Raw genomic sequence first — 21,041 nt, 5'->3', positions numbered from 1 at the left:
TCTCCCTGCTTTTTTCCTCCCGACGTGCGCGCACGACGCGTGCGGGCTCCAAAGCGCCCCTCCCCAAAGAAATGCATGGGGAAGAAATGCACGGCGCATCCCTCCGACGGCACCTTGGCTGCCTGCCGCCCGCTCCCCAGGCTCCAGAGGTCTGCAAGCAGCGGCAAAGGGCCGCCGCCGCCTCCTCCTCCTCCTCCACCCATTGGCTGGGAGAGCTGGGCGGGCCCGCGCGCAGACCGAGCTCCCCGTGGAAAGCGAGGGAGGCGTTGGGGAGGGGCGGGGCTTCGGCCGTTCTAAGTTGGGAGGGGGCTGGCCGCGGGGTACAGGGGGGGGCTATTTCTGAGGGAAACTCCCGCGCGCGAGGCGGCTCGTCGGGGAGCAGCAAGCGAGCAACAGGCTCCTCTCCAGAGACTTCGCCCTCCCGCTCGCCCTCTTCTTCCTTTGGCCGCCCGGCTCCAGTGAGTGGAAGTCCCCTTCTTTCCCGCCCTCTCGGTCCTCTTCCTTCCCCCGCTACCGCCTCCTTCTATGGGCGTCTTTTCTGGAACTGGCGGGAAGCTGGAGCTGTTGTGAGGTGTGCAGATTGTGAAGCGAGTTGCTGGTTGGTTTTTTTGGGGTGTGTGTGTGTGTGCTTCCCGTCAAGGGTGTGTGTATGTGTGGGATACCCTTTTGCAAGCCGCGCGTTTGTTTGGCCAGTGCACGTGGGAATGGGTTACTTTTCCTCGCGAGGGGACGGGACGGGACGGGAGGATCTCCTTTTAGGCGCGCGACGCTTTCTAGGCAACATCGCTGCCCCTGCAGAAGTCGCGATATGGAAGGGTGGGTGGTGTCGACGCCGCCGCCGTGTCGGGCGTGTGTGCATTAGTTGGCACTTCGGGCATGTGGGCAGCTTGCTAAGTTTCCTTAATTATCGCATTCTGCCGTAATAGAATGGTAGAGTTGGAAGGGACCCCAAGGACCATCTAGCCCAACCCACTGCCATGCTGGGATGAATTTGCAGCTTCCCTATACGGGTATCAAACCTGCGACCTGGGCATTGTCAGCACTATGCTCTATCCCAGTGTTGGTCCATTAGAATTCTAGTATTGTAGGGTCAGAAGGGACCCCCGAGGACCATCTAGCCGGGAAGAATTTGCAGCCGTCCCATACAGGGACCGAACCTGTAAGCTGGGTGTTGTCAGCACCATGCTCTAACCCAGGCATAGGCATACTCGGCCCTCCAGATGTTTTGGGACTACAACTCCCACCGTCCCTAGCTAACAGGACCAATGGTCAGGGATGATCGGAGCTGAAGTCCCCAAACACCTGGAGGGCCGAGTTTGTCTATGCCTGCTTTGACCAACTGAGCTGTCTATGCTGGACTGTTGTGTGTGGGAGAGAGATGCCTGCAAGGATAACACACACGCTCCTCGCCCCCCCCCCCCGCCCCCAGTTCAGAGCAACCCCTGTGCCATTAATAGCCGCAGGACAGGCGAACTTCAGTGAGGGCCTCTTCTCCCGCCAGTGAAATTTTGCGCCTGTGCTTGTTGAGTCTCTGCCCACCCTGACGCCTGCAGAAGATTCAGGAATCTTGCCAGGAGGAAAGGTGGTGACCTTAGTAGTACGTAGTACCTTCTCCTTTTGCAAACGTTCATATCGATTGCACTTTCTACTGATTTTGAAGCACTTACTACCTGGGTGCGTGTTCCTAAGCCACTTGTCTCGGAAGAAGCTGCAGTGGGGCCCGTAGACTAGAGTACTCCAGACAAAGTGGCTTGAAACCTGAATCGGGGCTTCTGGGAGCCCAAAAAGGAAGATGTATGTTAGTAGGATGCAAACTAAAAATAAGCTAGCAAGCTCCCTCGTTCTCTCTCTTTTTCCTTTCCCTGGTTGTTTATGTTTGCTATCCCTGGTTAGTGTTATTGATGTTGTAAAGGACAGCTTGGGGTGGGGTGGGGGGCTGATTCTGTCACATTTTCTGGGTTGAGCTGGTTCAGGCTGGTAGCAATGTATATTTATAGTTTTACCTCATGACAGTATGTGCCATTCATGCAAAGACTGTGGCAGGAATGCACTGCCGTACACACTGCAAAATTAAACCTCTCAGGCTTTGCCTCAGCTGGGCAAGGTAAAGCACCAAAACATCCAGCTCTAACTGAAAGTGTGATTTAAAGGTGGCTGAAACTCCCCCCCCCCCCTTGCCAGCATTGTTGTAAGAGCTCATATGCCATCGTCAAAACCTGCTGCGCTACTTTCAGGATCTCCAAATTGCAGGATCTCCAAATTGCACTGGTCCTTGGAGGTACTCTGTTATGCCTCTGAAGCTCAGTGTGGTGGTGGGTCTTTGGCAAGCATAAATTTGGCCACCAAAAACATAGGGAGCCCTGATTTATCCCCAGACCAGATAAGCTGCACGGCTTGTGAAAATGAGTGGAAATCCTTTCAGGCTTCAAGCATGAAACTCAAGCTGACCTAGGCCAGTTTTGTAAATGTGTGAAGGTGAAATTGGATGAGGAAAAGGGGACTGTGCTAAAAACGAAAACCCCATAATACGCAGGAATGAAAACACTTGACATTGTACCGTGTGTGTGTGTGCCCTTGGTTGCAAACACATCCTTTGTTTCTGCTGTGGTGTGTATGTAAGGGAAAACTAACAATGAGATCTGATATGTCACATGTGTCCATTGTTACACACTGCAAGGAGAATTTGATACAGGGCTGCCATTTAGTGTGGCAGTCCTGTGTTATTCACAATTTCTAGTAATGCTCTAGTATAATTTATTCCTTGACAGGCAATGATGAACTGTGCATGGTCTGCTCTAGATCATTAGAGATCCACAACAATTTAGGACTATACAAGGGTGCTCTTTGACTTAATGGAATATTTGACGGCGGTCTCTTGGTTGTCCATCTTCCCAAACTTAGAAATGCCTTCTGACATTGCGCAATTGGCATAGAGCTGCTCTCGGTTTGGCACAACTTCATATTGTGCTATGTAGATGCAACCTTAGATGGGAGAAAGCTGAGGCTATGTCTGCCCTGCTAGGTTGCTGAAAGGAAGAATAATAGTAAGGAAAACAATTCAAATAGGACGGTAACAGCCCCTGACAGTGCTTCATTACCTGCCCTTGTTGTGGAGCTACTACGCAGTGTACACAGAAACGGCTGTCCTCTATTGAAAGATTTTCAGAGATAATATCTTTCCTGTGTTTTCAGTGCTCAGTCTTCTCTTCTTCTGGGGGAGGGCAAACAAATGGATCAGTTCTGCAGCATAATGTAGCCCTTGCATCAAACCTTGCGCCATCATATTCTATTATTTATACTGCAACATGCATTTTAACGCTCACATGAAGTGAACAGAGTAGTGTAATTAGCATGCGCATAACTAACGCCCACTTTGTGCATGTGTGTGTTTGTTTACATGTGTTGCGTTTTGCTTTATTTCTGCAGCAAGCAGTAGGGTGTTAAATAATGACCACTTATGTACCCAAAGAACATTTCTTCAGGCCACAAGTCAGTGTCATATACCCCTGCTGGGGCCCTTCTTTCCTACGTTTGCACTTTTTGGTCAGTTGACAAGAAATTTTGAGCAGAATCTGAAAGCTGTGCTAAATTGGCTGTGCTTCAACAAAGCAAGCAGCTGGTGCAGCTTTCTTGAACAGCTTGTATTCAGTGGAAACCGTGGGCTGAAAAAGGCAAGCATTCACTCCTAGCAGGGCCTCTTTGCACATTTTGTTTTTTAGGTAAGTACGGTATCGTATTTACAGGCCAGGAGAAAGTGCTTTGCATCTTTCAGGACTGGTGACAATAGTGTTTCTGTCTAGTTAAACAAACTGATAATGGAATTGGGCTTTTGTTTTATCACCCCATTGTGATGAAAAAACCAAAATATCTGAAAATGTTGCAGTAGTTAAAAGTTCATTAACCATGTTATGCAAGATGCTTACAGTGAATGTATTCCAGATCTGTTAAGAGTATATGGGAGTCATGCCATTGATTTTACTGAGTTGTATACCCTGTTGCTTTGGTTAAAATTAATGAGCACTTGGAAACCAATTCTGTTTAAAACTGGTGCTACTTGCTTTTGAGGAAGGTTGCCAACTTTATTTCGGGCAGAATTGTGGTGCTTAAACAGCTGCATCACAAGTAGAAATTCAACAGGTGAAGCTTTCCCTTGACTGCATATGCATGTTGGACAAAATGCTTCATTGTATACATTTTAGCTTGTTGCATAGCTATTAACACATATGAACCTTGTAAGGAAAAAGTTGGCAACCGTGTTTGTCAAATATTCTTATATTTTTAAATTTATCTCTTACACTTGGCAAAGTTAAGACAGGGATAGGCAGACTTCAGGTGTAATTATTAGAGGTCCACCAAGATCCACCAACCAGAGCTTGGTGCAAAAGACATATAGGTAGGATACTGAGCCCAAGAATTTATTTTGAATACCCAAACATAACTTGCAAGGCTTCCAATCCAGTCCAGTTCCTCACCACTATGTTTTCTTAATTTCACCAGTAATGTATAATTTTTTGAGGGAGGGAAGGAGACTAATTTTGTTCCTGTTGTTACCCAGTTGTGAATCATGCATCTTTCTTGATCTACTGGAAATCACCCAGTGATCTACCACAGAATTCTACCAGCAGATCCTGATCTATCTTTTGCCCACCTCTGCATCTTCTGGAGATGCCTGGCAGATGTGTAAAACATCTAATAAGAGCAGCCGCAATAACATGAAAGTACCAGATACAACAGAGGCCCACCCATCTCTTTTTGTTAAAGAAATATTAATCACAGGGAACATTTTATTAAGGAAAAAATGTAAATGGATTTTTTTTTTAGTTCAAATCATATTCCTGTACATATTTTAGTGGGAACAGCATAATGCAATTGATGCACTGGGTGCTGCTGGAGCACTGCCCCTTGAGCTGTTAAGCCCCTGTAGGGAAAGGAATACCTAACATGGAATGTACCATGTCTACAGACCCTGCAGGTTTAATGGTTGCTGGCTTCAAGGTTCTTCTTTCAGAATGGCAGTATTTTGTATGCAACCTAATAATGAATATTGCACGAAGATTGGCTGCAGCTAAGTTGAATTTGAAAGCAATGGAAGGGGACTTGAATAATAGTAAACTTAAGTCACATTGATTTCAATAGAAGTTAGCTGTGGTTAACTTGTAGAGATTTCACATGTGACATGGGTGCTGTCAACTGATAATAACACTTCACAAAACATTACCCCCTGTTCTTTTGCCATTGTTTTGCACCTGGAAAGAATGGAGCCTCATTAAAAGATAGCATCAAGCCATAGTTAACACGTACCGTATGAACAGAGCAAAACACTGCACAACTTGGGATAGGGATTGTTTTGTATATTCCTGCAAAGAGGAATCCTTTTGTAAAATGTATTCCAAGAACACTCCTATGGTGTGTTTTGTCATTTGACCCTGAGCAATTCTGTAGAAGCAAGTAGCAAGAAAGTGTGAAGGGTGTTTTTACTGATTGTGATTCAATATCTCAAAATCAAGACACAAAGTGAGGTTTCTTGGTTTAGAATGTAAAGCAGAGCTGTGTCATTTTGTTCTCTTGGATTCACACCTGGTCTGGGACAGGTGAAGTTGTTGAAACTGAAACTTTTGAGACCATACTATTCAGTATATTAGGGACCCAGGTGGCGTTGTGGTTAAACCACTGAGCCTAGGGCTTGCTGATCAGAAGGTCGGTGGTTCGAATCCCTGTGACGGGGTGAGCTCCCATTGCTTGGTCCCAGCTCCTGCCAACCTAGCAGTTCGAAAGCACGTCAAAATGCAAGTAGATAAATAGGAACCGCTACAGCGGGAAGGTAAACGGCGTTTCCATGTGCTGCTCTGGTTTGCCAGAAGCGGCTTAGTCATGCTGGCCACATGATCTGGAAGCTGTACGCCGGCTCCCTCGGCCAATAATGCGAGATGAGCGCGCAACCCCAGAGTCGGCCACGACTGGACCTAATGGTCAGGGGTCCCTTTACCTTTACCTGGGACAGGTGAAGTTGTTGAAACTGAAACTTTTGAGACCATACTATTCGGTATATAATTATATATTTTTATTTCTCATAAAAACAATTCTAAGTGTAAATATAATTTGGATAAATGTTAGTTTTATATAGTTTTATTTTTCTTGATGAACATCTGAAATCTAGATATAGAACTGGCTTTAGAACTATGGTGTATGGTTGTTTATTTAGGCGCTGAAGAACATGATTTCAGCAATGTTGAAGTGAGATTTCTATCAGTTTGGCTGTTTTTCTTACCCTATGTAGTGACAGATGGGGTTGCACTTAGTTCAGTGAACCATACAAAAGAAGAACAAAACTTGCATTAAATTACTGTTGACGATGCACTTTCTTGTCCACGGATGAGTGATGCAGAATTAACCTGCTGAAAACCAAGGCTTCATACTTGCTTCCTTTTGTTATGTGCCTCCCACCTAATTAAATCAGATTTGAAAATCATATCTGATAATTTCCCATTATCCCTTGTAGCTAGTGGGACCTTTCTGGAGTGTTGTGGACTGGTGAGAAAGCATGGCATGAAAATTGGAGGTTCTTGCTGCTCTTAGTGCATTGTTTTGGTGTAATTTCAATACAACTGGCATAGAAGGTATTCTGAGTTGCTTTGATAGTCTCCAGTATTATATTTGATATTTTTTCAACCATAATTGATTAAAGTTTCATCTGTGTGAGCAAGAAAGTCACTTTTCTAGTATGTCACTATTGCTTTTAGCTTCGATTACCACAACAGCAGTCTCTCTAGTTAAGCTGGACAGTTCCAACCATGCTGCTGTTCCCTTCTATATACAGTGGGACCTCAGTTTATGAACACTTCGGTTTACGAATTTTCGGTTTTCAAACGCTGCAGACCCATCTGGAACGGATTAATTCACTTTCCATTACTTTCAATGGGAAAGTTCACTTCAGTTTATGAACGCTTCAGTTTATGAACAGACTTCAGGAACCAATTACACCCATGCTTCGGGTTAAGTACGCTTCAGGTTGAGTACTCCGCGGACACGTCTGGAACAGATTAATCCACTTTCCATTACTTTCAATGGGAAAGTTCGCTTCAGTTTATGAACGTTTCAGTTTATGAACAGACTTCCGGAACCAATTGTGTTCATAAACCGAGGTACCACTGTATTTAAAACTTTAACAAGACTTAGGAATAATGGCTGGGATCCAAAGAGCCTACTTCAATCATGGTGAAGTGCTAGTAGTAAACTAGGGGTAGCCATTGTGGATGCCTTCATCTGCCCTACCTGCAATAAAAAACATGTCTTTCCCATATCATTCTCTACAGCTACAGCAGGCACTGTAACTCTCTAGCAGTTTGATTTTAACTTTGAAGGCGCACTCTTCCATAGTCTCCTGAGACAGACGGATGCCAACAAGAAGATGTGAGAGAATCGAACAGCAATTTTATGCACTCTTTTTTGAACTTTATATACCTAGTTTGAACAATGGTTTAAAATTCAGGGGTCAGCAACCTTTTCCAGCCATGGGCCAGTCCACCATTCCTCAGACCATGTGGTGGACCGGACTGTATTTTTTTTGGGGGGGGGGGAGAAATGAACGAATTCCTATGTCCCACAAATAACCCAGAGATGCATTTTAAATAAAAGGACACATTCTACTCATGTAAAAACACGCTGATTCCTGGACCATCTGCGGGCTGGATTGAGAAGGCAGTTGGGCCATATCTGGCCCCTGGGTCTTAGGTTGCCTACCCCTGGTTTAAATGAACATTACTGTAGTTAATAAGCCATGGCTTAGTGTTGCGTCTGAATACAGTGCAGTGCTTAAGTATGGTTTTTTAACAAAAATAAGTCATAGTTTGTTGTCTGCTTACTGACTTTGACTATGGCTTAGGGTTGCATGCAGATGTGGGCATTGTTTGTATATGGAGTGTAAAATATCAAGGATGGTTAAATAACAAAATACCAGAGTAATGAAAACCTAGAAGGCTTGATAGTCAAATTGCACCAGACAACCTTTAAAATTCCTGGAGTGACAGGAGTGTAAGCCTGCACAATTAATTTGGTCCTACCATGACTTATTGGAAATAAATCAAAACGAAATTAAATTGAAACAATATGAGGAAATCAAGGATCACCTTTCGGTATGGCTCCAATATTTTGAAATAAATCAAAGATTTAATGAGGACAAAAAATTGGGTATTGCTAAAGTAAAATCTAAATTTGAAAAAATCTTAATGAATAAAGAAGGGAAACATATCTCACAGATATATGATTTATTGCTCGAGTGGGACCTTATAGAAGAACAAACCAAAACATCAATGGTGAGATGGGCCCAAGATTTTGGGTATAACATTCTCATGGAGCAATGGGAGAGGCTGTGGAAAAAGGACATGAAGTTTACCGCCTGTTACAACCTAAAAGAGAACATCTTAAAAATGTTGTACAGGTGGTATCAAACACCAGATAGATTAGCCAAAATGTACAAAAGCCAATCCAATAAATGCTGGAGGTGTGGAACAGAAGCAGGTACACAGATACATATGTGGTGGAAATGTCCCATGATAAACAAATATTGGAGTATGATCTATGAGGAACTTAAGAAAATGACAAAAATAACATTTAAAAAGAAACCGGAGGTGTTTTTATTGAATATAATACCAGAAAATGTAAAGAACGCTAACAGAACGCTGATGATGTATGGAATAGTGGCGGCAAGAATTCTGCTAGCGAGAATTTGGAAAAATAACAACATACCCAGCAAACTCGAATGGCAATCGTTAATGAAAGAATATGCACAGCTTGCAAAATTTACAGGAAGGATTAGAGGACAGATGAAACAGAAAACCAAAAAGGAATGGAGAATATTTTATGAATACCTAGAATCAAATTAAATAATAAATAATTAAGCCAACCAGCAGAGTATACCTGAGCCCAAAACAGAACATCTGAAGACCAATGCTGTAGATAAACTAAGAATCGTGTCATGAAAATGAATGTAATTGATGAGATACAGAGAAGTAACTGGAAGTTAAACCTCAACCCTTCTTTTTTCTTTTTTCTATTCCCCTTTTTTTTCTTTTTTTTTCTTTCCCCCCCCTTTTTCCCCCCCTCTTTTTTATAGCTTTTCCCCTGACTTATCTTTTTCCTTGTCTCGTCGTCCCTGAGCTTGTTAGACGAGGTATATATCCTTATTTGTGTGTACTTCTGCATATTGTGATTTATTGTTGTGCACTGTGATTTTTAAATGGAAATCAATAAAAATTTTCTTATAATTTGGTCCTCTCTGAGTTTTGGGTATAGGAAATCTTTTTCAGAATCTCTTGACAGATGTCCAAAATCATCCTCTGCTGGATTTTATCAGGATTTTTCATGGGTCATCTAGTACCAAAACTTTGTCACACGTTGGACTTTGCACTTGTGATATAAAATCCTTACCATAATGGTTTCTGAGACTGTTCACCAGTTTTCCTGCTGTAAGTAGAATAAAAAACATTCATTCTAATTAGTACCTTGTTCATGTTTAAAAGGGTATAAAAACCATTTTTATATTAAACATTAATTTTTTCAGGTAAAGATGAGATGCTGAAAAATCAAGGTTTTAATCTGGGTGCTAGTGTATCAAATTTGTGTACTTTTTGTATTTGACAAAGAGTACAATTTAAACATGGGGTATGGTGTTACTTAACTTATTTAAGATGTTTTCAATATTTATTTTATGAAAACTTAGCATTTTCCAATTCAGGGCGATTAAGGAATAAAATTTCTTCTCTTCCCCTTTTTGAGATTGGAATTATGACAACTTTCCCCTGCAATATAAAGTTTTGTTGTATCAGGAAAATGTGATCTATTTTGTGTTTATTTGTAGGACATATGTCAGGGTTTATATGTCAGGGTTTAAGCCAACCTGCAACCGGATTTTTGCACTGCTCCTGCTGCTATTAGAAGCTAAGTCATGGTTTGACTTACCATTATATGTGCAAACCCAGACTTATGGTTTGTCTTGTTCCAAACAATCCACAAACAGTAGCCAAGTTGTGTTTCCTTCTTTTGGTTTACTTGGGTGATACAAACCAAAAGTCCAGGTTCACATGTAAAACGTTTTTAGTAGTGCTGCACTAGCAGGACCAAGGAAGGAGCAAAGTGGTCACAATTTTCTAAATGTGGCCTGTCAGGCTTGCTAAATCATTGTTTAGCTTAGTGTTATGTGTGAACTCAGTCAAGATCTTCTTACTCTAGGAACAGGTATTTGGACTCAAATTTCGTAAAAGGGGAAAATGCAGGTTGCTTCAGTTTCAAGGAACAAAAGAGTCTTGCTGTTATGTTCAGTAACATATCTGAAAGTATTTGCAGATGAAGACTTCAGATTCTTATGTCAACCAAGATGTTGGCCAAGTGTTGCAAAGAATCTGAAAGAAAAAAAATATCCTAATCACTATAGTGACCCTGCTGATATTGCATTTCAGATATTGTCAAACCTCTCACATCGTTCACTGATACCACAACGGGCCATTTCCCCCACCCAAGGGAGATCCTTTCGACCACGTTATTTAAAACTTGAATTAAAATACAGCGGTCAGTTACTGCGGTGCTTGAAAGCAAAGGTTGGTTGTGGCTTTAACATTTAGTATGGGGCTGGTGGGGAGCTTTTTCAGCCTGAAGGCTGGATTCGCTTCTGGGCATCCTCCCAGGGGCCACATACTGTTGGTGAGAAGCCAGAGGGGAAAGTGCTTGTGCGGATGGAGGGTAGAGAGGGGTGTGTGAGTGCATGTGGAAACTAGCCTGCTGTATAAAGCTAAAATATACATTGGTTGCTCTAATCACCACTGGAATGTGGTATTCAGAAGGTTGTCCAAAAAAGGAATGTGACCTTTGGGTTGAAATAGGTTTTGCGCCCCTGCCTTATGCTCTCCTTGTGGCCATGCCGGAGGAGGAAAAGGAAGAGCATGAGCCCAAGACTTCTCCATGTAATGATAAATCATAGTTGAGTGTTAAGTCTCTGAATAGCAGAGAAGGCAGGTGTGAAATCACTCTGCTGTTATGATTCTTAACTGCAACTGCTCTTTTTCGTAAAGTGGACCAAAAAACCACCAAAAAAACCCATGCTGTTTTGTGTTCCGTTAGGTTCATTATTGCATTTCCCATTCTTACAAAGCAATTTTCAGTTTTTAAACATGTCCAAACACTACAGTAGACTCTTTGGAAGGTCTTAACATTGCTAGGTTGGGTAAGATTGAGATAAGTAGCTTTGTGCTACGGTACTTCAGTCATCATAGAATCATAGAATTGCAGAGTTGGAAGGGACTATCTAGTCCAGCCACCTCGAACCCATGATCCTGAGATTAAGAGTCTCATGCTCTACTGATTGAGCCATAATAATAATAATAATAATAATAATAATAATAATAATAATAATAATTTTATTTATACCCTGCCTTTCCCAGTTTAAAAACTGGGCTCAGGGCGGCTAACAACAGATATAAAAATATTGATTGAAAACAACTTAAAAACAGCATAAAACACAACATCAATATAGCCAGTAGTCACTCATGATTTTACCACACTCCAGTATCATCTGTTCCACTTATTTATAAAATTTATAAAATTATAATTTAATTTGTTTTCCCCCCAGCTTTGCTCTTGTTCCTTGTATGATAGGACAACAATGACAGCTAACCGTCATCTCAATTAGTACATCTCAGTTAGAACCTCCTCTCCTCCTTCAGTACAAGGTCCCCGGGTGGGTTACACTATTTTAAAAATACAATATTAAAATAAGTTGAAAACAAATAATAACCAGGAAAATAAGATGGTGCCAAATGCATTTCTGGGGTGGGAAAACCATAACTTAAGAGCTTGCTCCACCAATCTATTGCCACCACCCAACCTTCTGAGGCAGTGGAACTGCCAAGAGGGCTTCTCTGTTGAGCTTAACATCTAAGAGAGTCTGTATGGAAGGAGGCAGTTTTCCAGATATTTGGGACCAAGTCACTTAGAACTAAATGTTAATGTGACCATCTTAAACTGGACCCAAAAATGAACTGGCAACCAGTGCAGCTTTTTAAATATGAATTCTAAGTGGAACCCCAGCCAGTATATCTCCTGCTGCATTTTGATCCAGCTGAAGTTTCTTGCTATGATCTGTCCAGCAGCAGCAGCAGCAGCCAAGAGGAACAACAGCATTTCTTTGTAGGAAACGGGAATGTTTTGTCCCATCATATATAGTAAAGGGAGTTACACCAAGAGGAACTTGGCAGCTCTATGAGGCCAGCACCCTTTGCAAACTACAGCTCCCAGGATGCTTTGGGAGACATCATGGCTGTTAAAAATGGTACAAAGTGGTACAAAGTGCTTCAAATGAATGCCAAGAATGTGAGTTCAAGAGGACTTCCCTAAACTGGTAGGAGGGTCCTGTTCTCCGCTTGCTCTTACCCAAAGCCCAACTTTGCATTCACAATTGTTTCAATTACATTTGTACTTGATAATTCTTATTAAAATAAACCTTTCAACAGAAAAAAACACCCCATTGTTTGGCAGCTAACTTGGCTGAGACGTAGCGCTACGGAACAGGAGCTCCAGCCTTCATTATTTTTCCAGAAAACTGCATATGGTTTGCGGAATGTTTACCAACTGCGCCTCAGAAAAGGAGAGAAGAAAAGAACTGCCGTGCTTGACTGTTTGTTGTGTCAAATGCAAACCACATGTCACTGTCCTGGCTGCCCTGCTGTATGTACTCTGCACAGCAAATACTTCAAGTGGTGGAGAAAATTGCAACATATGCTTGGGTTAACAGAAGGTCATTTGACGCAGCCATTGCATGGTCAGTTCCAAAATCTCTGATCAAGTTCCCAATGTGTTTCACAAGGGGGTAACCGTTGTGGCAGGGGAAGCGTAGTCACAAATACACCAATTGCTTGCAGCAGTTAAAATGAATGAGTTTCATCCACCTGCATTCCCATCCTTTCTCCACCTTGTCCAGAAAATTGGATGTTCAAGTAATATTGCTTTCAAGATGGGGAGGGGGGAGTAAAGGGGAAGGTAGGGGAGAGAGAGTATTTCAGACCCTGTTACTGATACATTTAGTGCTATTTAAAGTAAAGAATGCGCCCTGAAAATGGAACTCTCTGGCTTTAGTTGCCTCGGTTATAAATAAGTGTTTCTTCGACTTCAGAATAGATATTTTATATTATTTTGACAAGGCATCTTATGTATTAAATGCGCAGAAATGGATTAGGTGTCTGCTAGTGCGCAAATGGGTCGGGTGTCTAATTTTTAATGTTAAAGGTTATCCTTCTGGAGAATTGAATCACTCTGTATATTATAGGCTTAGAATTAATTTGCAATCACACGCTAAATGCAGCAAGTAGAACAAATCCTGGGCAACGTTTTTGTTTAGCAGTTCTCCCTCTTACTAGGGGCCATGAGAGCCTGATTTGAATAGAATGCATACCTGCAGCAGCTATGAGGCACATAAATGCCTTAAAGAGAAGATAATACACTTTATTTGTTTGTTTGTTTTTATTTAATTGTATTTTGAAGCGGTTTTTCTAGGCAAGCCCATCCAAAGTGGCTTACAACATTTAAAGCACAGTGTGAGCGAATAATGACTAATTTTTATAAGATAAAAAAATCCCATAAAGATTAAATGAAACAGTACCAACTATAAAATCACAGTACCAACTATTTTAACTGGACGGTTAATATAAAGAAATGGCATTTTCAGAGCCTTCTGAGATCCCTGTAGCAGATCAGTATGACTCAAATCTGGAGAGAGTTCGTAAACTGTGGGGCCACCACGGAGAAAGCCCATTCTCTCATGGGCACCTCCTTCACTTACCTAGGAGGATGGCTACTTGAGGATGGTCCCAATGCATGGGGCAGGATTATGCAGGCACAGGCAATCCAACAGATAACTTAGGACCAAAACTGTTTAAGGCTTTAAAGGTCAAATGCAGTGCTTTAAAATGGGCCCAGTTAGCAGCATTTTACATTGGACCTGGACATGAAACTGGCATAAGAACGGTGTCACCGTGTCTCTATTGGGATTCCGTTTTTGACCCCCTTGAAGTTTCTGAACTCTCATCAAAGGCAGCCTCCATAAAGTGTAGTACAGTCATCTAATATAGATGTGACCAGGGCATGGATCGGTGTGGTCAGGTCAGACCTCCTCGGATAGAATCGCATCTGACATACCAGCCCAAGCTGTTAAAAAGGCATTCTTGGCAACTGATGCTACCTGACTTTCCCAGTCGGTACTGAATCCTAGAGCCCTCCTAAAATGCATCCTTGTTCTTTCATAGGGGGGAGAGGTGTCCCACACAATGCAAACCTTCACAAGGCGCACAACCTAACTAGTCGCGGCTAAACTCCTAATGAAACGGATGCAGCGTAAACTTAATCGCAACACAGGCTTTGCAATGCTAAGCACGCTCACATAAAAAAACAACCTAAGTCTACTGAATTCAGCACAGCTAATAAGGTTTCTTGCAACATATTTTGTCAGATGCTGTTGCTCTCTTTTGAGTTCAGAGTGGCCTCTTGCCCGTGAAGGCTTGTGCCATAATAAATCTGTTGGAATTTAAGATGTGGTTGTATGTGTGCTTGCTAGAGAGTTTGACGGAGGGCACCTTTCTGAAGTGGCAGTGAAGGGTGTAGAGGAAAATTAGGAAGTAGTGCAAAGTGGAAAGCCACCAAATGTTGGTCCCTCTCACCTTTAGCACTCAAAGGAACATAAAAATAGACTTGCCGATCAGGTGGGTGGCTGCCTCATGATTAGGAAAACTCGGCGTAAAGGGTTCATAAGAATTAATCACGCCCTCCTGTCAGCGATTTCTTCACAGAGGTAACAAAGTGGCACCAAACTAGAAATAGAAATTTTGGTAGAATCTTGCCCAAGGGATTGCAGTGGAAACTTGGTAACCTCTAGGGGAGAGGTAAACACTGTTATTTATTAAAAGCAATTTAAGACATAGTAAGTAAGTAGAAGGGCTTCCTTTTCGGTTGTAGAATGAGGCAGGTGCCAGGGAGCTGATTTTAGGTGTCATGAAAGGACAGCAGACTTTTAGTAACTTCTATCACTTTGGGTTTTTTTCTACCATCAAGCATTATATGATGATAATTTTTAAATAAATAAATTAGTAATACAGTGGTACCTTGGTTCTCAAACTTAATCCGTTCTGGAAGTCGGTTCCAAAACAAAAGCGTTCCAAAACCAAGGCACACTTTCCCATAGAAAATAATGCAAAATGGATTGATCCATTCCAGACTTTTAAAACAACCCCTAAAACAGGAATTTAACTGGAATTTTACTCTAATGAAACCATTGATCCATAAAATGAAAGCAATAAACAATGTACTGCAGGCACACAATCAATCATTCAGTAGCTGAACTGGGTTCCACACAGTCACAAAAACAAAACAAAAAGAGCCACAAAAACAAAAACACAAAATAAATTGCAAAAACAGACAGACCTCAGTGTAACACTCAAAACGGAAATGTGGCACTCAAAATGGAAGTGTAACACTCAAAATGGAGCATGTTCGGCTTCCAAAAAAAGTTTGCAAACCGGAACACTTACTTCCGGGTTTGCAGTGTTTGGGTTCCAAGTTGTTTGAATACCAGGGCATTTGAGAACCAAGGTACCACTGTACATTTTTTCCCTTCTACTGAAAGGCATTTAGCGTATGTGGTCTCCTGCCTGAGATGCCAAAATAGCTTGGCCAGGCTTTGGGTAGAATCCATCTTGACTTGAGAAGAAGGGCGCCATTTTCTGTTTCACCTCAGGCAACAAAATGTATTGGGCCATCCATGTCACTTGCTTTCTAACACATATTGATGTGGGACTACTCAGGGATCCAGTTTTTTTTGCCGGGGGGGGGGGGAGTTGTCTGTAGCATTTGTTAACAACTTATCTACTTTTTGATGCTATTAGTAGTAACAATCTCTGAAGCAGTATATTTCCAATACAGTGGTAGCTTAGGTTACAGACGCTTCAGGTTACAGACTCCACTAACCCAGAAATAGTACCTCGGGTTAAGAACTTTGCTTCAGGATGAGAACAGAAATTGTGTGGTGGCGGCACAGCAGCAGCGGGAGGCCCCATTAGCTAAAGTGGTACCTCAAGTTAATAACAGTTTCAGTTTAAGAACGGACCTCCAGAACGAATTAAGTTCTTAACCTGAGGCAACACTGTATAACAAGAAGCTGTTGCCTTGCACATGAAATATTTGTATTTTTAACATCAACCTGAAAGTTAGAATGAGACTGAATGGGCTTCTTCCTGGTCTTAATACCACCGGTCAGGGTATGTAGCAAGGTCCCTCAGGCGTTCATCTGTCTGTCTGCAGCTTCAGTTGTGTAATGGGATGGAGACATAATATAACAGAAATTTCAGAAAGGTGAATGTGTGTCTCTGGATGCCCTTTTTGGGGTCAAAATTGCTTATAGAGCCAATTTGCAAGAAAGAAGATTCCACCTAAACATTAGGAAGAACTTCCTGACAGTAAGAGCTGTTCCGCAGTGGAATTTGCTGCCAAGGAGTGTGGTGGAGTCTCCTTCTTTGGAGGTCTTTAAACGGACGGCCATATGTCAGGATGGTGTTTCCTGCTTGGCAGGGGGTTGGACTGGATGGCCCTTGTGGTCTCTTCCAACTCTATGATTCTATTCTATGATTCTATGCAATTTTAATTTTAAAATTGGGATACAAATAGCACTTAATACAAGTGTGGCCCTGTTGTTTGGCAATGACATATGTGACTGGCTTTCTCTGCAATAAATCCAGAACTGTCAGTTTGGTCCCTAGTCATTAGTTTAGGACAGGGAGCTACAACTATTTTAAATGCACTTGCTTCACATACGTAGTTCATAGCACTGAATGGCTCTTGCTTGGGATGCAATCCTGTGCTGAGTTACATTTGATGTCGGTAGGTAGGTTTTGTTGCTCAGGGCAGGACTGTAGTGCTTCTTGTTCCTAAGTCATAGATTTCCAAAGGGTGAAAATGGAAGGAAATGCAGGAAAGTAGTGGTCTAAATACATCTATAGAGCTAGGGCACAAAGTGCAGACCTGTCCTCTTCATGAAAGCACAGGAAATGTGGGCACATTTGCAGTAACTGAATCCCTTCCCCACCCTAGCATGTCCCTGTGAACATGATGAGAGTGTAAGGCTGCAGAAAGAAGACTTTCTGCCAAATCTTGTTCCCTTGGGTTTAGAATGAAACAACCTGCAGTTGCTGTGTGGAAGGGAAGTGGCGTTTCACAAGAGGAGACTTGAATGTTCTGTATACTGATTATTTCTCTGTGACAGAAGACCCCTGGCATAGAATTCTGGTTTGTTCTGTCCTGAAACACGTCCCCAGGTTCCCAATTCATTGTAAATGGAAATAAGTATGTTTCTAATGAGGCACAAACAACGCAAGGATGTTCACAATGTAACTGCAAATTTTAGCATTTACTTTCTAGTTTTGTTGCAATGGGGCAATTAACAACAGCTCTTGAGAGAAGATGCCTCTTGTCTTAGCCCTTTTGTGCAAAAAATATTGGCATCCTATGGCTGTTTCCACATTGAGGTCCCAATGGTAGCTTCATCATGTGTAGTAGCGGAAAGTTTGAAGACTTAACTACCCTGTTGCCTTCTTACACCATGATTGCTACGTTTACCAGTTGTGAAATTTGTCTTCATGAACCCTCTTGTTGGGGCAATCTGGATCCAGTTTCATGGAATGGGAAAGTAGTTGCAAAAATAATCCTTACTTGACTAAATCAAAGCTATATACAGTGGAACCTCAGTTTATGAACACCTCGGTTTACGAATTTTCAGTTTACGAACACCACGGACCCATCTGGAACGGATTAATTCACTTTCCATTACTTTCAATGGGAAAGTTCGCTTCAGTTTATGAATGCTTCAGTTTATGAACAGACTTCCGGAACCAATTACACCCATGCTTCGGGTTAAGTACGCTTCAGGTTGAGTACTCCACGGACCCGTCTGGAACAGATTAATCCACTTTCCATTATTTTCAATGGGAAAGTTCGCTTCAGTTTATGAACGCTTCAGTTTAAGTACTCCGCGGACCGTCTGGAACAGATTAATCCACTTTCCATTACTTTCAATGGGAAAGTTTGCTTCAGTTTATGAACGCTTCAGTTTATGAACAGACTTCCGGAACCAATTGTGTTCATAAACTGAGGTACCACTGTACAAAGGTAAGAACATAGCTGACTCAGGAAGGTGTGTGTGTGTGTGTGTGTGTGTGTGTGTGTGTGTGTGTGTGTGTGCTGGCCCCCGAACCTTTGGCTAGGATATTTTGATGCATTTGATTGCTACCATTTTATGTTGCTTAAATCTGCCAGCTCTAGGATGAGTTTGCTTTAACTTTAAGCTTTTCTCACTCCCTGCTACCTTTGACACAATCCTCACTACAGATAGGGTGGTTTTGTTTTGTTTTGTTTGCTCGCAGGTGGATTTATTGAACTTTGACTTCAAGAGTTTATTTAAGGCCTATGCCTTTAAAATGGTAGTTCCACCCACAGGCTGCCTTTAAAAAGGAAAATCACTGTTGTGAGGTGGAGCTGAGGCTGCCAACAAAATTATAAGTAGTTGCTTCAGCTTGCTTGGGAACATCTGGAGTTTGGAGGATGATATATAGTAGTAGTTCTCTGTAACAATTTTAGAGACGTTGAAAGCCAGATTGAGTTACTGGTCTTAGCGGTTATAGCTCCTAGGATTTTCTGTCTATGGAAAGGGATTAATCCTTCCTTTCTACAGACTTGACGCTGCCATCCAGTGAAATATTTTTGTGACCTTGTCTGTAATTTGGTGAACCTCTACTTACCACCAGAGATAAGTAAGCTGTTGTGATTATTTTTTTGAAATCTAGCATAGCACTAGGCAGCAACTTTCAAGATATCTTTTCCCGCATAAAACCACAGAGAATTGGAATTCTTAAAGACGACTTGAGAAAATTGGTGAGTGGTAGCTGCTTGGGATTTTATATCATGTGTATCTCAAACTGCATACTTCAATTGAGGTAGAATATCAACCCATGATTTGGATAAAAATATATATTAAAAGTAAGGTAATGGTACTATTTTATTCATTCTATTTGCACTGATAATTCATACGGCAATGCTGTTTATATCCTGCCATGAAAGCAAAGCTATCTCTTTGCATGTGTTAAATCTTTTTTGAAGTCCTATCAAATGCAACAGTTCTGTATAACATTAAGATTACAATCTACCTCCTCTTGAAATTCATAGCTAGCCATCACTAATTTCAGAACTTCGGCTTATTTTAGTAATATTCATCTTGCACACATTCAAGGCATTTTGCATTTGGGTATTTTTTCTGAGAAAGCGTTTTATAAACTGTGTGTTTCCATGTAAAAACTGAATTGTACTATAAATTGGTATTTTAAGCTTCCAATGACATTTTGGTGAAAGTAAGATTTTGTGCAGAAAAAATGCCTTCATGTTTGACATGAAACATGCCTTCATGTTTGACATAGTAACTACATCAATCTGTTTCATTACATTGTGGCATGGAACACAAAAGAGTACTTCTGAACTTTGAAGTGTGTATTTCTGCTCAACATGAGAATAGGATTTAAATCCACGGTGTTCTAAATCTGGGTAATCTTGAGTTTATCACCATGGCTTAAAGCAGGTGTGGGAAACCTGGCTTCCTTACAGATGTTGGTACACTCTTATGTGGGTAGGACCATAGTTCAGCAACCATGTTATATACAGAAAGTCCCATATCCAATCCCTGGCATCTCTAGATAGAGCAGGGAAAGACTGCTGTCTGAAACCTGGAGAGCTACTGCCAGTCACTGTAGAGCCAGTGCTAAGCTAGAAGGACTCATAGTCTGATTTAGGAACGTAAGAGTTGATATGAAATATCTTCCTATCAGCCTCAGCCACTGTGTCTGGGGATGAGATGGTGGGAATTGTGGTACAACAGCATCTGGGGGCCACCACCCACATGTGTATAAATGTGAATAAAGCAAGTATTGCAAAAGGACACCATGAATTTTCAGTGTGGAGGAGGACCAAGCTAAGCACTTCCGCATTTGTCCCTGGACTTCTCACCCCATAGAAAAGAGAGGGATATCTAACTCTGGTTTTAGAAGTGAGGTAGTTGTTTTCTTGGAAATAAACTGGTGAGTGAGACAAGATGGGGCTTCTTGAAAGAAATCGTTGGAAGAAATCAGAACATCCTGACACCAAAAGAAGGACCTGTAAGTAAACCAATACAGCATGGAGTTGTTCCTCAAAGCAAGTATAAGCAGCCTTCAGCTCTCCCAGATGCAGAAGATGCAGAATTTAGAGACTTGGTGTAAAAAAGGCTTGCTGGAACTAGCCAAAGAGGTTTATGAGGCAGATGATTAAGATGACTAAGATTGGATAGCTAAGCAATAAGTTTACCCCCAATATGTTTTCAGTGTCTGGGATCAGGTTCTTATTATTGGTATACCTCTAAGAAGGATTAATGTCAAAACCCCATGAGTTATGGGGTCAAAGTCAACTTGGAACTTTAAGTTACAAAGATGCTGTGAAGAAAGAGGGATTACTGACAGTTTGTCTAGCAGATCAGTCCTGCTGGTGCGGCATAATATGCCTCAGTAAGTGACTTATTCAAGGTTTAAAGTTTAGATCTATAGTTTTGCATAGGGCACATTATATTGGCCTGGGTTCACGGGCAGTTGGAGGAATAAAGAAGAGTTCCCTGCAGAATTGACTGTAGATGTGAGGAGTTTGTGGGTTTGCAATATATAGAGATGATTGCAATGCAAGACAGAAGACCCTAGGAACCTGTTCACTGAGAGAGGGTTTGGAAGTTTCATGTGATCTTTGTGGAAATATGCCTAGAGAACCTTTGAGAAGCAGTAGAAATTGCTACACAAATCGAGTCTTTCTACATAGCATCTGGACCAAGAAAAATACTGTCAAGTAATATCCAAAGTGCTGCCAATTCGGTATGCTGGAATTGGTTCACATGTTAAAATTACCATATTGGCCTGAATATAAGTCTCATTTTTTTCCAAATTCTG

The 21,041-nt window shown here is 41.7% G+C and overlaps 1 protein-coding gene across 11 annotated transcripts in view; it reads left to right on the top strand.

Moving 5' to 3' along the window:
- Positions 1–362: 362 nt before the first annotated feature.
- The window catches only part of SLC7A2 (solute carrier family 7 member 2), a 48,982-nt gene continuing 28,303 nt past the window's right edge, over positions 363–21,041 (top strand). For 4 of the 11 annotated variants that reach the window (XM_088659166.1, XM_088659107.1, XM_088659165.1 and 1 more), the window contains exon 1: positions 8,936–10,592. In XM_088659166.1, coding sequence (XP_088515292.1) covers positions 10,266–10,592 — 327 coding nt within the window. In that variant the 5' untranslated portion in view covers positions 8,936–10,265. Of the gene's footprint in view, positions 572–8,935; positions 10,593–18,557; positions 18,958–21,041 lie in introns of those variants that run through there. The other 7 variants (XM_088659159.1, XM_060278837.2, XM_035112833.3 and 4 more) reach the window with 4 other exon arrangements.

This window comes from Zootoca vivipara, chromosome Z1 (genome assembly GCF_965207765.1).
Source record: "Zootoca vivipara chromosome Z1, rZooViv2.hap1.1, whole genome shotgun sequence".
Taxonomy (NCBI): domain Eukaryota; kingdom Metazoa; phylum Chordata; class Lepidosauria; order Squamata; family Lacertidae; genus Zootoca; species Zootoca vivipara.
The sequence above is the reverse complement of the archived record's forward strand: the minus strand, read 5'-3'. Positions and strand labels throughout refer to the sequence as shown.